The sequence below is a fragment of the Apus apus genome, chromosome 1 (assembly GCF_020740795.1).
Source record: "Apus apus isolate bApuApu2 chromosome 1, bApuApu2.pri.cur, whole genome shotgun sequence".
Lineage (NCBI taxonomy): Eukaryota > Metazoa > Chordata > Aves > Apodiformes > Apodidae > Apus > Apus apus.
The window spans coordinates 147,814,620-147,832,070 of record NC_067282.1 but is presented as its reverse complement, the minus strand read 5'-3'; the positions used below and the strand labels follow the sequence as shown (position 1 = coordinate 147,832,070).

Sequence of the window (17,451 nt, the reverse complement as noted above, 5' to 3'; positions counted from 1 at the left end):
ATTGCTTATATTGGTTGACACAATTTGATTGCTTGGAATCTCAGACTGCTCACTTATTTTGTAGGCTCTTCTTCTGAATTTTCTCTATAACATACAAATTGTCTTAGACAAAAAATAATGCAGTAAAAAGAGTAATTCTGAAAATTGCACTAATAACAGATGAGAAGATGTTCACAATGAGTTTCAACTCATCTATTATAAATGCAGTGTGTTTAGTGTAAGTTGCTTGTTAGAACTATTCTGACTTGGAATGAGAATCAGGCACTTCAGAGATATTTCATTCCCTCATCAAATGGTGTCTAAGGAAAACTGAAAGAATGGCTCTCAAGACCACTGGTGCTATCCTTAAACTGTAGATAAAACCTGCATTAGTTTAGTGTACAGGCTTTGTAAAAGATTATACATAGATGGAACAAAATTAGTTCAAAAGAACTGTGTTTACAGCTAGACACAATAAAGAGTAAGTAAGCTGTTATAGCCCCACTATATGAGTTTTTGACCTGAACTCTTACTTGAGTGATTCCCTATAGTATGGTAATTTCACTATGCAGGATACTTTCTAGACTAGCATGAAGACTGTCATTATTGTAAGGTCCCTTTGTAACAAACTCAGTCTGAGTCAGAAGGATCTGCAAGGTCTGTAAAATAAGTGCTCAAGACAGCTTCATGCCAAACAAGCAGAGTGAAGAGTATGATTTACAAAGAGTTATTGCTAATTTGGACACCAGCATCAACAAGGCCAGAATTTTTACTTCTTAAACTCATTAATAAACTGTGTACTTAGGGTCTTTCCTGTGTTACAGGTGTGCAGTGCTTAACCAACCAAACCTTAACCCAACTATAGGCTGTGATGTGCCTCCCAAACTTCCTTAGCACAGACTGGATGTATGTCAACTACAGCTTATGTAGAGATGCATAGTGCAGTTCCTCCTGTCACTGGTTAGCTCTGGGTGAGCCCTGAACTGTCCCACTCTCCTATTCAGGATATAAATCCCAGGACGTATCTTTGCTAAATACTGCCTCTAAGGACTGGACAGTTCTTTAGCATATATGATTAAAAGACTTTGTATTAGAATAGAATAGAGTAGAGCAGAGCAGAGCAGAGCAGAGCAGAGCAGAGTAGAACAGAACTACTTCAGCTGGAAGGGACCTACAATGATCATGTAGTCCAACTGCCTGACCAATTCAGGGCTAACCAAAAGTTAAAGTATATTATTAAGAGCATTGTACAAATGCCTTTTAAACACTGACAGGCCTGGGGCATTGACCACCTCTGCAGGAAGCCTGTTCCAGTGTCCAACTCCACTCTCAAAAAATAAATCCTTTCTAATGTCCAGTCTACACATCCCCTGGCACAGCTCTGACAAACCTCCCCTGATGCAGCTTTGAATATAATAAACTATAGGGATGGAGAAAGAGAGGGAAGGATATTCTGGGGAGAAAGTGATCGTGTCATAACCAGCCCACATCTCCCGGTAGACTTGCATCTTCTTTTTTACTGAGCAGTATCTGTGAACTCAAGCAAGAAATTCCATTTGATTTCAATATAAGCTGAACTGCAAGATCTACCTACTGTTGCCTGGCCTGCTAGTGAGGCCGGTTTGAACAGAAATGAGATCTACATTAGAAGTATTCAATATTTACTTTGAGGGAATTTAAATTATTAACCATGAGACTATTTAAATGGCAAGTGTTTTTCTAAAGGGTTAACTAGATGAACCTAGGCACATCTTTCTAGGAAAAATGTTTGGATTTAGGCATTCATTGTCCTCCACAGCTGGAAGAAATTACAGCCAGTGAACTCTGCACAGGCCTGTATACATGATTTTTTTAGGTCAAAATTAAGCCTAACAGATCACCTTAGGTCAACTACTCAAGACCTTATCTTCAAATCATTTTGATTTCAGAGATCTTTGGGCAACAGGTCTGATTAGCCATTCCCCCAGTTCTCTACTGATTGCTGGTTTTCTTGTGCAGTAATGAAACAGAAGTTCAGAATTTGCAGATATTACCTTCAGCAGATAACTTTTTCCTATGGCTTTTCAAGGCAACTGGCCAAGTCTGTTCCATCAGCAGACTGTCTGATTCACTGGCCTATATTTAAAAGGGCATTTCAGGGAACATAAACTGTAATGTTCATTTTCCTTCCTGCTCCTCTGACATACATGCTAAAGCAATATAAATTTCTCCAGACCTCTAGGTCGTCCTTCCAAAACTGAGTTACCTAGGGTTTGGTTCTCATCTGATATATTTTTCAGCTGGTGCAGTTTTCTCTTTGCTCAGTCTCAGAATTTAGTCCAAAGGTTACCTGATTCTGAGATTTTCACATTCCTCTGGATTGGATTAATAAGGCATCAGCAGCCAGGGAGCACACCTCTTGTGTCAGCTCCTGGCCAGAGCCTAAGGAGACATAGCTCATGGTCTGCCTACTCCCCCAAACACTCTGCTTTCTTAACTGGGGATGGGCGAGAATAGAAAGCTCCTTTACAGCCACTTCTGATTCCCTGGTTAATTCTGATGCCTTTGCTCAGCGTATAGACAAAGATAAAGACATAATCTCCATAGTTGTTTTTTTTTTTGCTGCTATTCAGCTTTGAGGCAGTCCTGTACCCATTGCCTTTGAATTCAGAGGAGCAATAGAAGATAATAACGCCAAATGCTAACTGCCTGGTCTGTAACGTTGTCAAGTAGCAGCATTCCTTTCTGTCCACTCTTTTTTGGTCCTGTATAGCTTCAGATGTTTTATCACTTCTAATTCTGCCAGTGAAACCTTTAAACCTTTTTTGCCCCTTTCTTCTCTCTCTCTCTTTTTCATTTTTTACTCTTTTTTTTTTTTCTTTTTTCTTTTTTTTTAAATGAGAAAAGTGCTAGTAGCCAGACAGAGCAAGACAAGAAATGTTGGAAGAAACATTAAAAACCAAACCAAAACAAATCTTGTAAATGGCTTGGTTTCTGGGTGGGATTTTATTTTTTTTTTGTTTACATAAAATAAATTAGGTTCCAGGCTTCATGACACAATAGAGTATGGATAGAGAAGGGAGAATAAAGCCATCTCTGAATTTTTTTAAAAATGTAGTTTTATGCTTTAAAGAAGATGAAATGTCATTTATGGGAGCTGAGAATGCAACACAGATTTTGAATATAGGACTTCAAAAAGATTATCATTGTCTCTCTTTTAAAGCACTGATTTTCAATTTTCTTAGCTTTGCAGACCACCAACAAGTTTCCCACGGAAATGTAGATTCTGTATCCTGCTGGCCATAGGGCTGCTTATTTTGTTAGTCATCTCTCACAGACTTTTTGTATAATGCAGGGTGTCCTGGGGTAACACTGATAGCAGAGGCTGAAATCACACTACACCAGTACTGCATTCTTCTGTCCCATTCTACGGACATGTGCAGAACAAAACACACACAAGCACATCACTGGGAGGCTGTGTAGTTAGTTGTAGACAAACATAATGGTGAAAAAAAACAGAGAGGAAGAACAGGTGAGAGCGCTGATGGAAACTTTGATGTTAAATGGTTAAGGCCCAAATTCCAGCACCCTTATCTCTGATGAGGACCTGTTTGCCCTTTCTTCTCTATGTTCCCATTCTAACAAGGTCCAGATAGAAAGATAAAATTGATAGCAAGTGTTAGAAGTGCTGAGGTAGTTTATGCATGTTGAGCATGCACTGACAAAGGGAAATTAAATTGAACAGTATGCTCCAATTTTACCCTAGGGGTATGTTAACCTAGGCCTGTTGAGGAACAGAAGAAATGACCAGATAGAGCAGACCCATCGTCAGACTATTTCTGTCTTCAACAGTGCAAAGTACCAGGGGTTTCAGCATCAGGAATAAGAAAGTCTGCAGGAGGGGGCTAAACAGTTACTTAGAATCAGGCAAGAGCCAGGAACATTCAGACAACGGTAGTGATGGAGTGTGTTCCCAATCTAAGGCCTTCTTTTACACATGTTATACAGGAAATGAGAGAGATAATCCAAGAAATAATAGACTAGCCAGCCTAAGAATTCAGGTTCTGTCCCTTCCTTGATCAGGGGGGATCATACGTGACCTCATACACATCACTGACATGTGGTATATAGGAGATAAATGTGTGAAAATGTGCTAAAAATGTAAACTGGGTTATGTAGTACTCCCACACTTCATATAATTGCTGTGTAACTATGTTAAGGGTGGATGGCTTGGTGATTTGATGTTGCAGCAGTCTGACCCTTAGCAGTACAGGGGCATGACGATAATGATAAGCTGGGATGTTCCTGCTATGCTAAAGTGGATGGTGTTACTGCAACAGAACATAAAGGTCCTCTGAAACTGCTTACCTGACTTAAGTGTGCCATATAGGTAACCCTACAAACACCTGAATTCAGTCTTACTTCCCTTTGCAGAAAGAACAGGTTTCCAGCTGAGACCAGCTGCAGGACTGCTGTCTGCTCGTGACTTCCTTGCCAGTCTGGCATTTCGTGTCTTCCAAAGCACACAGTATATAAGACATTTCTCTGCTCCTATGCATTCCCCAGAACCGTAAGTTTGATGCCCTGGCACAATCCCATCCTTCTGAATGTGCTGGGGATTGTTCTCTTGGGAACAGCTCTGGAGCTCTATCCATAGTCCACAGAATGAAACAATTTGAGAAACTGGTAGCTGGAGATTTAGAAGGGGAAGTCATGCATGAAAGGGTGTGGGTCTCTGTCTCTCTTACAAAGTTGTCTGGGGAAGGAAAAGACTGGAGAATATCTGGTTTAATCTTTTCATCCTGCCTTCAGTTACCATCTGCTGGGGTTTGATTCCCTGCTGTGAAACTCTCCCAGCAAGTGCTGGCCAGACAACAGCAATTACATTTCATGAGAAATTACAAGTTCGCACAGACACTTTTGTTGTATGCTGGGACAAAACAGGGCCCTTTCAAAGATGTTGTGACATAGGAGACTGGTGCCTGTCCATTCCAAGTGAGACAATAGCCAAGGTAGCAGGGGGCAGCTGGCTTCCCATGGCAGAAGGAAATGCTCTGTCATGCTCACTGCAGAGCCAGGCCAGGTATGGAGGCAGCTACTGCAGAGCAGCCCTCACACTAACTCCATTTGGGGGTCTATCGGCTAAAGTCCTTCATGGGAAGTTCCAGCTAGAGCAGGAAAAGAAACATTTATTAAACATAAAGGTCACTTGTTTTCCAGAGACTGCTGCCATGAGTTGTTGGGTCATGTTCCCATGCTAGCTGACAAGGAGTTTGCCCAGTTCTCACAGGTAAGAAGCTTGTTCTGCTGGCTCTTTAAGCAACTGGTATAGATAGCAGGCCAGATGTACCTCAAAGGCTCACCAGGCATGGAACACTATTTTAAGGCTTGATTGTGCCTGAGTTGCAACCTCCAGGGGTGGTGGGCTAGCAGTGCCCAGGGAGACATCTGCTCCAGGGGAGTGGTAACACTGCTCCCTAAGGACATTGGGTAAAAGGAAGGGCAGGCAGTGCTTGTGGGACTTCTCTGTGGGAGGGCCATGTCAGTCTCTAGAAGGATAGCAGTGGAGCCTGTGGTGGTGCTTGTTTGGGTTGTACTGACTATGCAGTTCCCCTGGCTTCCTGTGCTATACCACATGAACCTCACCAGCAGCAGCCATCGAGCCCCCAGGATGGTTCTGTCTCTGGATGTACATTTTTTATCTCACATGATACTTTAATTGCGTCAATCAGCATGTCATTAATTAGAGTTGTTTTTCCTTTTACCACTCACCACATTCTCACAGCATTGCTCACACTGGTGAGGAGGCTCCAAAAGCAAACAGGGCTTCTTTGTACAATAAGGGGCTATTTAGGATGAGCAGTCAGTGTCAGACCCAAGTGAACTCAATGACCTCTTATAATTAAAGACTTCAGAACTATGAATGGGCCTCAAAACCATAGCAGAGGGAAGAAGATAACTCACATTCTAGGCTTATCAACCAGTGGCCAGTGTGGAAATTGGCAAGAAGAGCAGCAAGTTTACATGATGTAGGTCCCTGTGAGTCTATCTTAAAAATAAAGCCAATTCACTTCATATAAGGTGGTTTCCAACTTAGAAGGTTGTATCAACTTGGATACATACCAGTTTCCATTTTGGTCATAAGTTGAGTCATTGAGTATTATCAGGTTCAGACGAGTTGTATTTAAAATAACCTAGTAGTCTATAATTTATTCTGGAGGAAATCTCTTCAGTTCAGTTCAATCCCAGAACTGAAGACACATTAGAAATAAGAGATTATAGCAATTTCAACTTTCAGCTTTCCTCTTTTCCCATCTGTAACACAGACTATATAACATGGGATCACATTAAATTAATTTTCATGTTTCACTTCTTTTTTTCACAAAGTATTTTCACAGTTGAAATTCACCCCATGAATATTCTTTTTTTGTTCCATTCAACATGAGACGATGAATGGTGAAAATGCCCTAATTTTGTTTGTTTGCTGCATGATATGGCTCCTGGGATAGCTAAGAAGAAACATCTACAGATTCCTATTGTGAGAATAACAATTAACTGGGGGCACAGATTAGAGTAAACAGTATCCTCCCTGTGTGCATCTGACCTACTCAAAAAGGCTGGAAGAAAGGCAGAATTCTGACAGAGACAGAAAGGTAATGGCAAAGAGAAAACACACCTTGCTGTCCTTTCTTCTCATGTCTCCCTATAAATCTCTGCCATGCATAGTCCAGCATTACACCAAGAGATGGTTAACTTTACACAGCAAACACTGAGGACTGAACAGTCATCTAATGTGGCTCCCAGTGGTATGTAGCTGGGGGCCAGGGAGAGGTAGGCATCCTGGAAGCCATGGAAGGTCATTTTGGGTGACAAAAACAATGAATAGTTCATGCTATTCATGCTAGAAATGATGCGGCCCTCCCTCTTCCCCTCTTTCTCTCCCTTGGGCTGAATAATCACACCAGTGTAACACTGCCTGCTTGCTTACTTGCTTTAGGATATTGGACTGGCTTCTCTTGGATCATCTGAAGCAGAGATTGAGAAACTGGCCACAGTAAGTGCAGATGGCAGTTTAGTATCGGAGGCAAAACCCAAACGATTCACTGCACATCCCTTACTGTGCAGGGAAGGCTCTTCTCCAGTGTCTCACATTAGCAACAAAAATGGAAGCATCAGAAGGATTGTCTCTTATCCTCATCCACAGGTTGGGAAGGTGGGACTTTAGCCCCTCTGGGAGAGCCCAGAAGCATGTGATTCTACCTGAGGAAGTGCTTATACTTTTGTTTCTATAAGAATATATTGTAAGAAGAAATACAAGAAATTGTAGGAAGCTGAATCCCTACAGTTTCAGCCACAGTAGAGTCCCAATTCACTTTCCAGATTTACCTAATGGACTGAATACCCAATGTGATTTCTGCATTTTCTCCTCCATAAGATGCAAGGAGCCATCAGAATTTGCCTCACCATGTATTCATTAATTTCACAAAATAGGTGGGCACTTAAAAGCAATTTGTGAGCAAGTATTGTCATTCAATTCTGAGTCATTAGGCTGTATATGCCTGTCAAAAAAACCCTTGTGCAGCCAGTTGCTGCCATCTTAGCCTGTTTTGAAAGTGAACTGAAGGCTCCTTCACTAGAAAGTGAAGACAGAAAAGAACCTGTAACATACTTGCTATCTGGACATAGATGTCTAACATAAATTATTTTTTCTCTCTGGAAGCCCTTGTGATTCTCTGTATTATAAAGCGAACACAGATAACTAGCTTAGATGATATGACAACATTTAAGTTAACTAAAAGTTTGTTTAAAGGGTTTCAACTTTGCTGGTGTCTATAATACTTGTAAGACAAACTTTGAAATGCCATTATTTCTTTCAGTCCCTGGACTTCTCCAAGCAGGTGGATACATGCTCAAGAGATGGGAAATTGGCAGTGTTCATTTGTTTACAAAGTGCCACTAGTATCATGTCTTGTACCCTGTTAAAACAATGAGAGCCAAAAGAACCTAAGTAAAAGCCAAATACAAGATATATGAAGAAAAACTAAAAATAATTCCTCTTCCTCCTATATCTCATTCTCCAGTCGAAAAGACCTTCCACAAAATGAGGAGATACTGAAGAGGCTTTTCCCTTTAACAAGATTAAAGAAGAATAAAGATTATTAATACAATAAGAATGCAGAATTATTAGCTGTACTGTAGAGAAAGCGTTTCAGGATTCTGCTGAAAGAAAGATCCTGGCATGCTGTTTCTTTAGGGTTAATTTTACAGGCTAAAACCAAGTCATTGTAATTAAAAGACATGTGAAAGAGGGTGGGAGAAAGAAGGAAAAGGAAAGACAGAGACAAAAAAGACAGAATAACATAAGAGTTTCATATTATTTTACAAACTGTCTGCGGTTCTTTGAGAAGGGTGCTGAAAATGCAATAGTTATGGCTAAACTGAAGCCGAGGTCCAGCCTTGTGTGTGAGGCAGCATAGGGCCAGGTGTCCCTAGAGGAAACTTGAAAGAATTGTGACATAAACCTGTACCCTTGAAATGCCTCATCTTATCCATGTTTTTATTTTGCATAACACCTGTCCAGCTGCTCAGGGGTCAGTCTGTGTCCATATTGGTCCTCTGCTGTCCATTTCCTTAGATGCTCTAATAAGGGAAGGGCTAACAGGTTGGAAGAGGCAAGAGTTGCTTTTATCCTACTAATGTCCAGCAGGTAAAGGAAGAGTGGTCCTAAGCACACTTTATTGCAAAAAAAGCCCAGAGAGATGTGTCTTTATTTTCTACTGGAGCATGATAAAAATGTAACTGGTATAATCTTACAGGGTACATTGCTGCTAAGGGATAAGTCACTCTTCAGTTCCTTGGGATGCTATCACACAGACAAAAGAGAAAGGAAACTGTCTTTTCAAGTACCTTTCCTAGGGTCTCGAACCCTCCATTGGGGTCTAGATGTCTTTCTGGGGACAATGAGTTGAAATCCGTTAGATTCCACAGAATACAATGAAGCGCAGGGCTGGCTAAGAGGTTGCAGTGTGATTTGTAACATCTTCCAAAGAAAGATAGGACTTTATGACTTTACTTACCCATTTAATTATCATGAACAATTCTTTTATTATTATTTTTTGGGGGGGAGTGATGGCAACTTTTGAAAAAATATGAGTTTTTTATTTTTTGTGTTTTATATATGTCGAGAGAAAAAAGAATTTTCTTAGTATATAAAACTACAAAATATAAAGATACAAAAATATTGAGGAATGAGGCTAAACAAAAATCCAAGGAAAAACTGGAAGCTTGAAAATGAACTGCCTGTTGAGACTGTTTTTCACAAGTTGTTATTATTAACAGCTTTATTGGTTCACTGTGGAGTTTGGTCTCTGCAAGCAAAATGGATCGATCAAAGCTTACGGGGCAGGACTGCTTTCGTCTTATGGAGAGCTCATGGTATGTGTTAAATATATTGTATTGAAAGATTTCTATAATCCAATTTTATGAACTCTCTAGTAAAAGCAAAATTTTGTTTCTTTACATAAATGAACATTATTTAAATTATTGATTTTTCTTTTGTGAAGAAATTAATTCCCCCTTCCCAGAAGCTCCTGAGTAGGGGGAAAACTACTGTAGGCTTGTACCTGCCTTCCAGCTAAATAGATTAAATGCAGTGAAATCATCCATCCTATATTATACTAGATTTGCTTCTTACTGCTCAGTAACACAGTTGACTTTAACCTGAAACTCATGTACCTTTCTGAATTACTCACTAGAGGGCAATATTATGCCTATTATCAACTCTGCTACTTCATCCATGCCACTGAGATTCATGCACACAGCAATCAGAAAGACACTGACTGACTGGACTAAATAAAGTGGAAAGAAACTGTAAATAGCATGGACACTGACAAAAAAAAATTCTTTAGTATTTCACTTCTCTAAATATGTTTCAAAACTAATCCTATCTCGAGTTTTATGTAGATTAAAAACTGCGTATGCAGGTTTGATACTGCCCTGCCTCAGGAGATTAACTGTGGGAAGAGGAGCTGTACACCTGGTATCACTAGGTCTCAATTGGTTCAGGTTGTGCAGATACTGAATTTTAATTTTTTTTAATTATTAAGAAAGAAAATAAAAGCACTCTTTTCAAGCATTTTTATAAACCAGAATTTATTTTTTTTTCATAGGAGATAGATTTTAAGCTTACCACATAGACACAACAGCCTAACAGCCAGCTACATGATACATTCAGATGGAACCATTGCTGGATTAGCACAGCTTGGACTCCCATAACTGGAGGTAGTTGGATTGTTGTGACCATAAACACATCATAAAACTCTCCTAATGGTGCACAGGTCAGCCTACTTTCCAGCCAATAGATAGAAACAAGAAATAATATGTTGCTATATCCCAAGACATTCCTAATAGGAGTCCCAAAAGACGGACAATTAAGAGTTAACAAAGAGAAAGGAGAACCCTCCCAGCTATCAGCCTTCATTTTACCACCTGCTGAGTTTAGCATTGATTTTCTCCCAACATATTTGAAAACTTTTGTGAGCAAAGGCTGTGGTTTTTGATTTGCAGAGCTTTCTCTGCAAATCTCTTGATGAACTGAGAGATCTGCATTCTCATTAGCCTGCTAGATAAGTAAACACAGCTTACTTTCTAACTAGCAACCTGATCTTGTGCCTAACTGCTCATGATCATGAGCAGAAGTGTGCTAGCAGTATCATAGCACTCACCTGTAGAACAGTGAAACATATGGTTTTGAAACAGCAGAACAATGACCTCCCTTACAAACCACGCTCCAGTGCAATGCATCTGGTTTACATGTTAATCTGATCTAGGACAAGGCTGAAGCCACTGTTTTTCTGAGAATCCTTCAATGTTTGCTACATTCACAAACAGGAAGCCTAGGCTTGCTTTATTTACCTGGGAAAACAGAAAAGGTCCAATATTAAAGCACATTTCAAGGCAACATTTATCCTACTCTTTAAATCACATGCATGTACATGTCAAACAGGGCAGAGCTAATCATGTCTCCAATACTTATTTAGCTTTCATAGTAATATGCACCACAGAATATATCTCCAAGATGCTGCCTCTGTCTTCGGTTTAATTTTGACACTGATGAAGGTAAAAATTGTATCAGAAATGCTTGCTTTTGGGGGCTAGAGTTGAGTGTACCAGCCTTGTGCTCTCTCTCCTCTCTTTCTACCCTTTTCTTCACTAGACACAAACAAACTCTTCTGCTTTATATTATTGTAGGCACAGTTTGTTCACAAAACCGTGCTATTTAACACAAAAGTGTAAGTGCCTCTTAAATTACAGACCTCTAAGGTTGAGAGTGGAAGTAGTAAATGTCCTTGAGTTGATAAATGGCAGTCTTGTCATTACTTTTATCATCAGTAATTGATGGGTAATGCTGCTGGATAAACTTTTGTTACAACTCAGTCCACCAAGATCTTCATCCATTGTATTCCTGAAATTACACACAGATCTGGTAACATTTATATTGAATAGGTAATGAGGAAGTATTACCCTCCTCTAAAACTATGTCCGTCTTACATGTAACACCTAAGACAGTCTGAAGATGGGCAAGTAGTTCACCAGCCACGCTGCCATGTGTCTTGCACAATCCTTCTGTGAGCTCTGCAAGTTTATCACTAGCTTTTGGGACTGCAGCTTAGTGGGTTCTGTGCACTTCCCCTTGAGCATCACAGACTTCTTGTACACAAATTAATTATATCCATGGCCTTAAGTGCTGAAGTTTCTTTTTATGGCTGATTGATTTTTATTTGAAACAAAACTGACATAAAGAAATGTTTCCACTTAATCCTTCTAGTCTGCATAAGCATCTGATTCTAACTTCCACATAGACAGTGGCAGGGTGAGTGAAGTGCTTAAGTCCTGTGCCTAAGCACCTGCTAGCAACTTCAAAATGTGTGCCAGCTGTTTCTTTTACTGCTGACGACAGGAATTTTTTGAAGTGTAGTGTCCATTTCATAGAAGGGATTTTTTTAGAAATAAAGCAGTGGCTAAGCAATTTTGATAGGGAAGATGAAGACTGAAAGATAGTGAGGCTCATGATAGCCTTCAGTTTCTTACAAAGCTCATTTTACAGTCTTAGACTGGCTCTTGAGAAAACTCTGGATAAGATTTGCTACTGCTTGGAAGAAAACCATTGTCTATCCTGATAATTATCTGACAGTCTTCTCTGTATGGGCCCAGATGTGGGCTTGTGCATGGGGGCCCCAAACTCTATTCCATGTCATTGAGCTGACCAGCATATCTGGCACAGGCAGACTCACTGCAGCTCATGTGACAGAGGAGACATACTGCAGCATCCTGCACAAAGAAAGGGGGTTTTAATCCCTGAAGGCTTCTGAACCAGGAGTAGCAGGATGATTTGGTCACAGAGGAGGCAATAAAGGCATGAGTTACTGAGGCAAGGTGGTTGGCTACAAGAAGATAACATCTAACCAGCTGGAAAGGGTGAACAGCAGTATGTCCAGCTACTGTTATGTGAGAACTTAGAATCAGTGGGAAGCTTGGGAACATCTCTGAGCTGCAGCCTGGACTGACTGCCTGTGGGTCTATGACTGTAACCCAGGGAACCACATTGTGACTATGAAATCTTCAAAATGTTTTCCTTTTCTCCACAGCTCCAACTCTGAACAGTTTGGACTCAGCTTCTGGTAGTTATTTTCTGTGGATGAGCTGGTCCTGCCCAAACTCAAGGCATAACTTAGGGGAAAGATGGAGGAATAGAGGTAGAGCTAGATGTCCTCTGCATAAGACTTGCACGTGAATCCTTGTTATCCAGCAGAGCACTTATTGACAGCAGCAAGGCATCAGAAGGGACAGGATAACCGTCCCCAAGTCTAAACTGAACAGTTGTAATGGGTCTGACTGCTGGCCAACCTTGCCTCCTCTGAACTGTAAGAATTCCTCCCCAACAGTTCTCGGTATTGCACTGTTTATTTCACTATATTCTGTCAGCTGTTCTACATTATCCAAAATGCTTCTCCTGTTAACACTCAGCTGGACTCTGTCCTACATACTGTAAAATCTTATGGCTCATACCACACTTCTGGCAGCGCTCAGTGCTACATATGCTTTTCTTGCAGCACAACAAGTACTTAACTTGTAGAGGCCTTTAAGGCCATCCGGTTTCAAGCTGAACTTCCACTGAAATCAATGGAATTTCAGTTCTGCTTCGACACTGACAGCATAGTGGGACCCCTGTCAGGTTCTGAGTTTCTGAAATCTTCTCCCAGTAGTCCCCAGAGCTTCTAAGATTATAAGAGCAGCCTCATGTTTGTGTATATCATCCATCTTAGATTGCATGAGTGCTCTCCAAGGTTTATTCTTCGATTACACACTGCAAATGAAGAACAGGAAAACCACCAACTTTTAGCATTTTTATTTTATTTTTTATTTTTCAGGTCCTGTACTAATTTCTGCATCAGTTCTGCAGTAAATTGCCCTACTAGTTAAGGCAGGCCTCCAGCAATGGAGGGTTCAGGCTCAGCTCAGTGAAACATCTAAAAATGTGCTTAAGGGTACTGTCTGAATTTTTACAGCTATCAGATGGAGCTGGAAGTCTTGTGCAGTGTCACTCACTCTTACCAGTTATTTGCAAGTACCATGGGATGCAAGTTGGCATTTGTATCATGAAATACTGATGGGAGCCTTCTGAAGGCTGGGGAAGAACAGAGAAAGAAAAACAGGCAGATCTCAAAGATGTGGGTACTAAAAACTGTCCTTAGGTGGATGGCTCACACTGTTCAGGCTTAAGGTGGAAAGCAAGGTCTTGACATTGAGTGGGACAAATTGCTTTTTTCTGTTTTTTTTTTTTGTACCCAGGAAACTTCACTGAAATGTCACTCACCAACTTGGCCAACTGGAGGCCAAACCAGATTTTAGGTGCATTTACGGTGCAGTTCGTATGTCACTGGGGCTGAGCTAGCTGTAAGCTATCTCACTTGGGTTTTAGGGGCAGACAAATTGTGCAGGAGCTCACTTTAAGCCTGAGCTGTGCTGCCTTCCCAGGATACTGTACAGGTACCAAACAACCAATATCCACACAATTACACTGTCAGAAGCTCTGCTGCTGGCTGGGTTGAAGGGATCTCCAGTATGTGTAAACAACTGATAGATGTGCCTATGGACAGCAGTGTGGACATAAGTGGCTTCCGTAATCCTCCTGTCTGCCTAAGCAGACGGTTTAGGAAAACTTGAGAAGAATGTATAGAAGAACCTCTGGGGTCCCAAGCCACCAACATGCACACACAGAGTATAATATGTATTTAGATCTAGGGTTTCAGGGAAGCTTTTAGGCTGCTTAACTGGCATGGGAACTGTGCAGAAAATGCCAGGAGCATTCTGTCCTTCAACGCAGCAGGAAATGCGATCTCTGTGTCATGGGCTGGGGACTTTGAAATAGTGCCACACAGGGCTGTGAATCTTCTGTAATACTAGTTGAAAAAGCAGCATGATGTTATTTTTTCTTCTAGATATTCAGAGTTTGGGGGGTGACACAAACTTTCCCCTCCCTGTCTGAAAATATGGCTATAGTACCCAATTGTACATCACTGTAACACAGGAAACATATTTTTTTTTCTCCTTTGAAAAAAGTATTCATTATTTGTCTTATTAACTGCTAATTATGAGAAGCAGCTCTCACTGGTAAAAGACAACAACTTGATATTGCCTTTAACTGTTCCACAAAGAGCATTTCACAGCCCAGTAGGCACTAATTCTTGCTGTGTTCATTCACCTGCTCTAACCTGTGTTGTTCCTGTTACAAAGTATGCTTTATCAAACAAGCCAGAGTACAAGCATTTTGATCCAGAAGTGACTGCAGTTCACCCCTATCAGGATCAAGCCTTCCAGCCTGTCTATTTCATAGCAGAAAATTTTGAAGATGCCAAGGCCAAGCTGCAGTAAGTAAAGTGTTTGAGGGTAATTTTCACTGGGGTGGGGTGGGGGATGCTGGTTTGGATCCTGATCTTAATACATCTACCACTTCTGCAATAACTGTGCCAGGCTGTCTCACTCCACACTTCATCTGCAGATTGGCTTTTTTACGAGAAAGTTAAATGTGAGATTGTTTATCTCAGAAAAGCTTCATTGAAAATCATAACTATATATTGTTATTTTCTGTCCTATGCTTCATCTTAGCAATGCTTCATTCTGGCAATGTCTGAGGTAAATTCTGTACCTGAATTTTAAGAGTAGACCACAGTGCCAGAGCTGGGGTGCCCATGTGCTGGTCCATACAAGCCAGAGATCATGAAGAACTGTTTTACTCAAGGTCGCACTGAAATTTTATAGCAAACTCAGGAATTAACATGAATCAGCAGGAGGCTTAAAAACAAGATTGCCTTTCTCCTCTGATTATATCTGCACAAGAATGCAGAATCAGCATTCACAGGCAATCTAATTTCTACAAAGTAGCTGGCTGCAACCTAAATAGCATTATTTCAAATTAGCTTGAGGTGTTTCTACGTGCATTTCTTCAACTGTATTATGTAATGCAGTAAGAAAGCTTTTTTAAAAAAATGGTTTTTTAGCACAAACAAGGTTTCAACTCTGGCCTTCATCTCCAAAAGTTAGAATAACATGACCAATTCTGGCTGGAGGCAGGAGGCTGGTTGTGGAGCTACTGAGGAGCATGGACAAGCTGAAATGAGGAACTGATTAGAGGAAGGGAATCTGGGCCAGACTTCTTTCCCTTCTCCCCCCACCTCTACCCCAGAAGCACTGTCTGCTGGGTTTATAGCAATGGCAAATTAGGCCACTCATCTTAAATCTGAAGGTTCACCTTGCATTATTAATGTGTAAAAATGTGGCTTAGAAGTCACTGGGAGAAAATAGGGGACTTCAAGAGAATTTGACTCAGGCAAACCTGAAAAGAACTTATATTTTTTTCAAGCGAGTTGCGCAGCCAAAGCTGCTCAAAAATAACCAAAGGCACAAGAATCTGTCAGAACGGAAAACATAAGGCAACAGCAGCACAGGGGGTTCCTACGAGCATGCACTTAATGGAAATATTGTCGAAAATGGCAAACCATCATGTTTTTTCTTTTAATAGAGACAGCAAAATAGCCCAGGATGCCTAGTATCAACAGGTTTTTAGAATTTCATGCAGAAAGAGCTACTCCAGGTTATTTCTTGGAAGTGAAGGCGGAAGACATGCTGTGCTCCTGCATTCCTCAGCTTGTGGCTGTAATAACTCTGGATTGTGTTAAGGCAGAGCTGTAAGAGCACAGACGGGTCTGAGCTGAATACACTGAAAAGCAGGCACTGCAGATCTTTTGGGCTACAAGTGGTTCAGCCGTGGGGACAATGTACTACACCAGGCAATGTTAAGGACTAAAAGTGAGGAGGTGTCTCAGCAGCCTCTGCACCCCAGGAAATGGCTTTTGGACTAGCACCCTTGTCTTCTTCCCCCACAGAAACTACGCAATGAAGATCAAAAAGCCTTTTTCTCTGCACTACAACCCATACACCAGCAGCATAGAGGTTATGAGCACACCTCAGAAGATCAAGAGGGCACTCCATCAAATGAAAGAGGAACTGAAAAACCTCTGCTTGGCCCTTGAAAACCTCTCTTAAAACTGCAGCAGTACATCTCACCGGGCACTGAGATACTTGTAGATGGCTTCAACACTTGAAGATTTAGTGATGAAGCTGTAGTTGCATGTGAAAATCTTTAACCCACAAAACAGCTCTGTCAAGCACTGTATTTAGGCTGCTGACTTAGCCACATTAGTGAATTCCTATTGAGTTTGTTTCAATAACAAACAAGACCAAATTACTCCAACTTTTAGTAGGTGATACGAGTTACAGCTGCTTGGAGTGTATTTATCTGTTATTATTGGACATTTACATGTTTTTTTTTATTTACTTGCCACCTTTTCTAGTTATCTGCCACAAAGTAGCACAGTAACTTTTCAGCTACACAGTCTTTTACTTGCTCTTTAAATGACACAATGACAATCTTCTAGGTTGGCTAGCTGCCTACAGTTAGCAATCCCTGCAGCTAGCTCGTTTCTGCTAGCAATTACTATCAGCTATTGTGCTTACAAATTATGAATGGTTCCCTTACAATGTGCAAACGCAAGACTTTGTAAGAGAAACCCTTTACTTCTGCTTATTATTTATTTTTTAGATTCCCATCTCATTCAGTATCCTTCAAGTATGGCAAAATAATTTCCTGTCATATTTGAGATCAGAGAATATTTCTCCTTTGGCTAAAAAAAAGCAGAAAATAATAGGCCCATAATGCTCTGGCTCTGTCAGATACAAAAATGCTGAATTTGAAAAGGAAATTTGGATTCTGGGAAGGCAATTTGGGTGTAAGGAAGTGTTTTCAAAGAAGCCGTAAGAACCATTGTCCCGTCATTTTTTCAAGGGATTTAGATACTCCTAAAGACTTTTAGAAATCTTTATTCCTTATTGATGTCATGATAATAACAACCAAAAGGTCAAATATATGGAACA

General features: G+C 40.7%; 1 protein-coding gene across 1 annotated transcript in view; it reads left to right on the top strand.

The window, feature by feature from the left end:
• The window catches only part of LOC127384773 (tyrosine 3-monooxygenase-like), a 30,058-nt gene extending 13,366 nt beyond the window's left edge, over positions 1–16,692 (top strand). The window contains exons 7-12 of the mRNA XM_051619708.1: positions 4,393–4,528; positions 5,179–5,248; positions 6,956–7,012; positions 9,298–9,393; positions 14,755–14,888; positions 16,404–16,692. Coding sequence (XP_051475668.1) covers positions 4,393–4,528; positions 5,179–5,248; positions 6,956–7,012; positions 9,298–9,393; positions 14,755–14,888; positions 16,404–16,563 — 653 coding nt within the window. The 3' untranslated portion in view covers positions 16,564–16,692. The remainder of the gene's footprint in view (positions 1–4,392; positions 4,529–5,178; positions 5,249–6,955; positions 7,013–9,297; positions 9,394–14,754; positions 14,889–16,403) is intronic.
• The last annotated feature ends 759 nt before the right edge of the window (positions 16,693–17,451 follow it).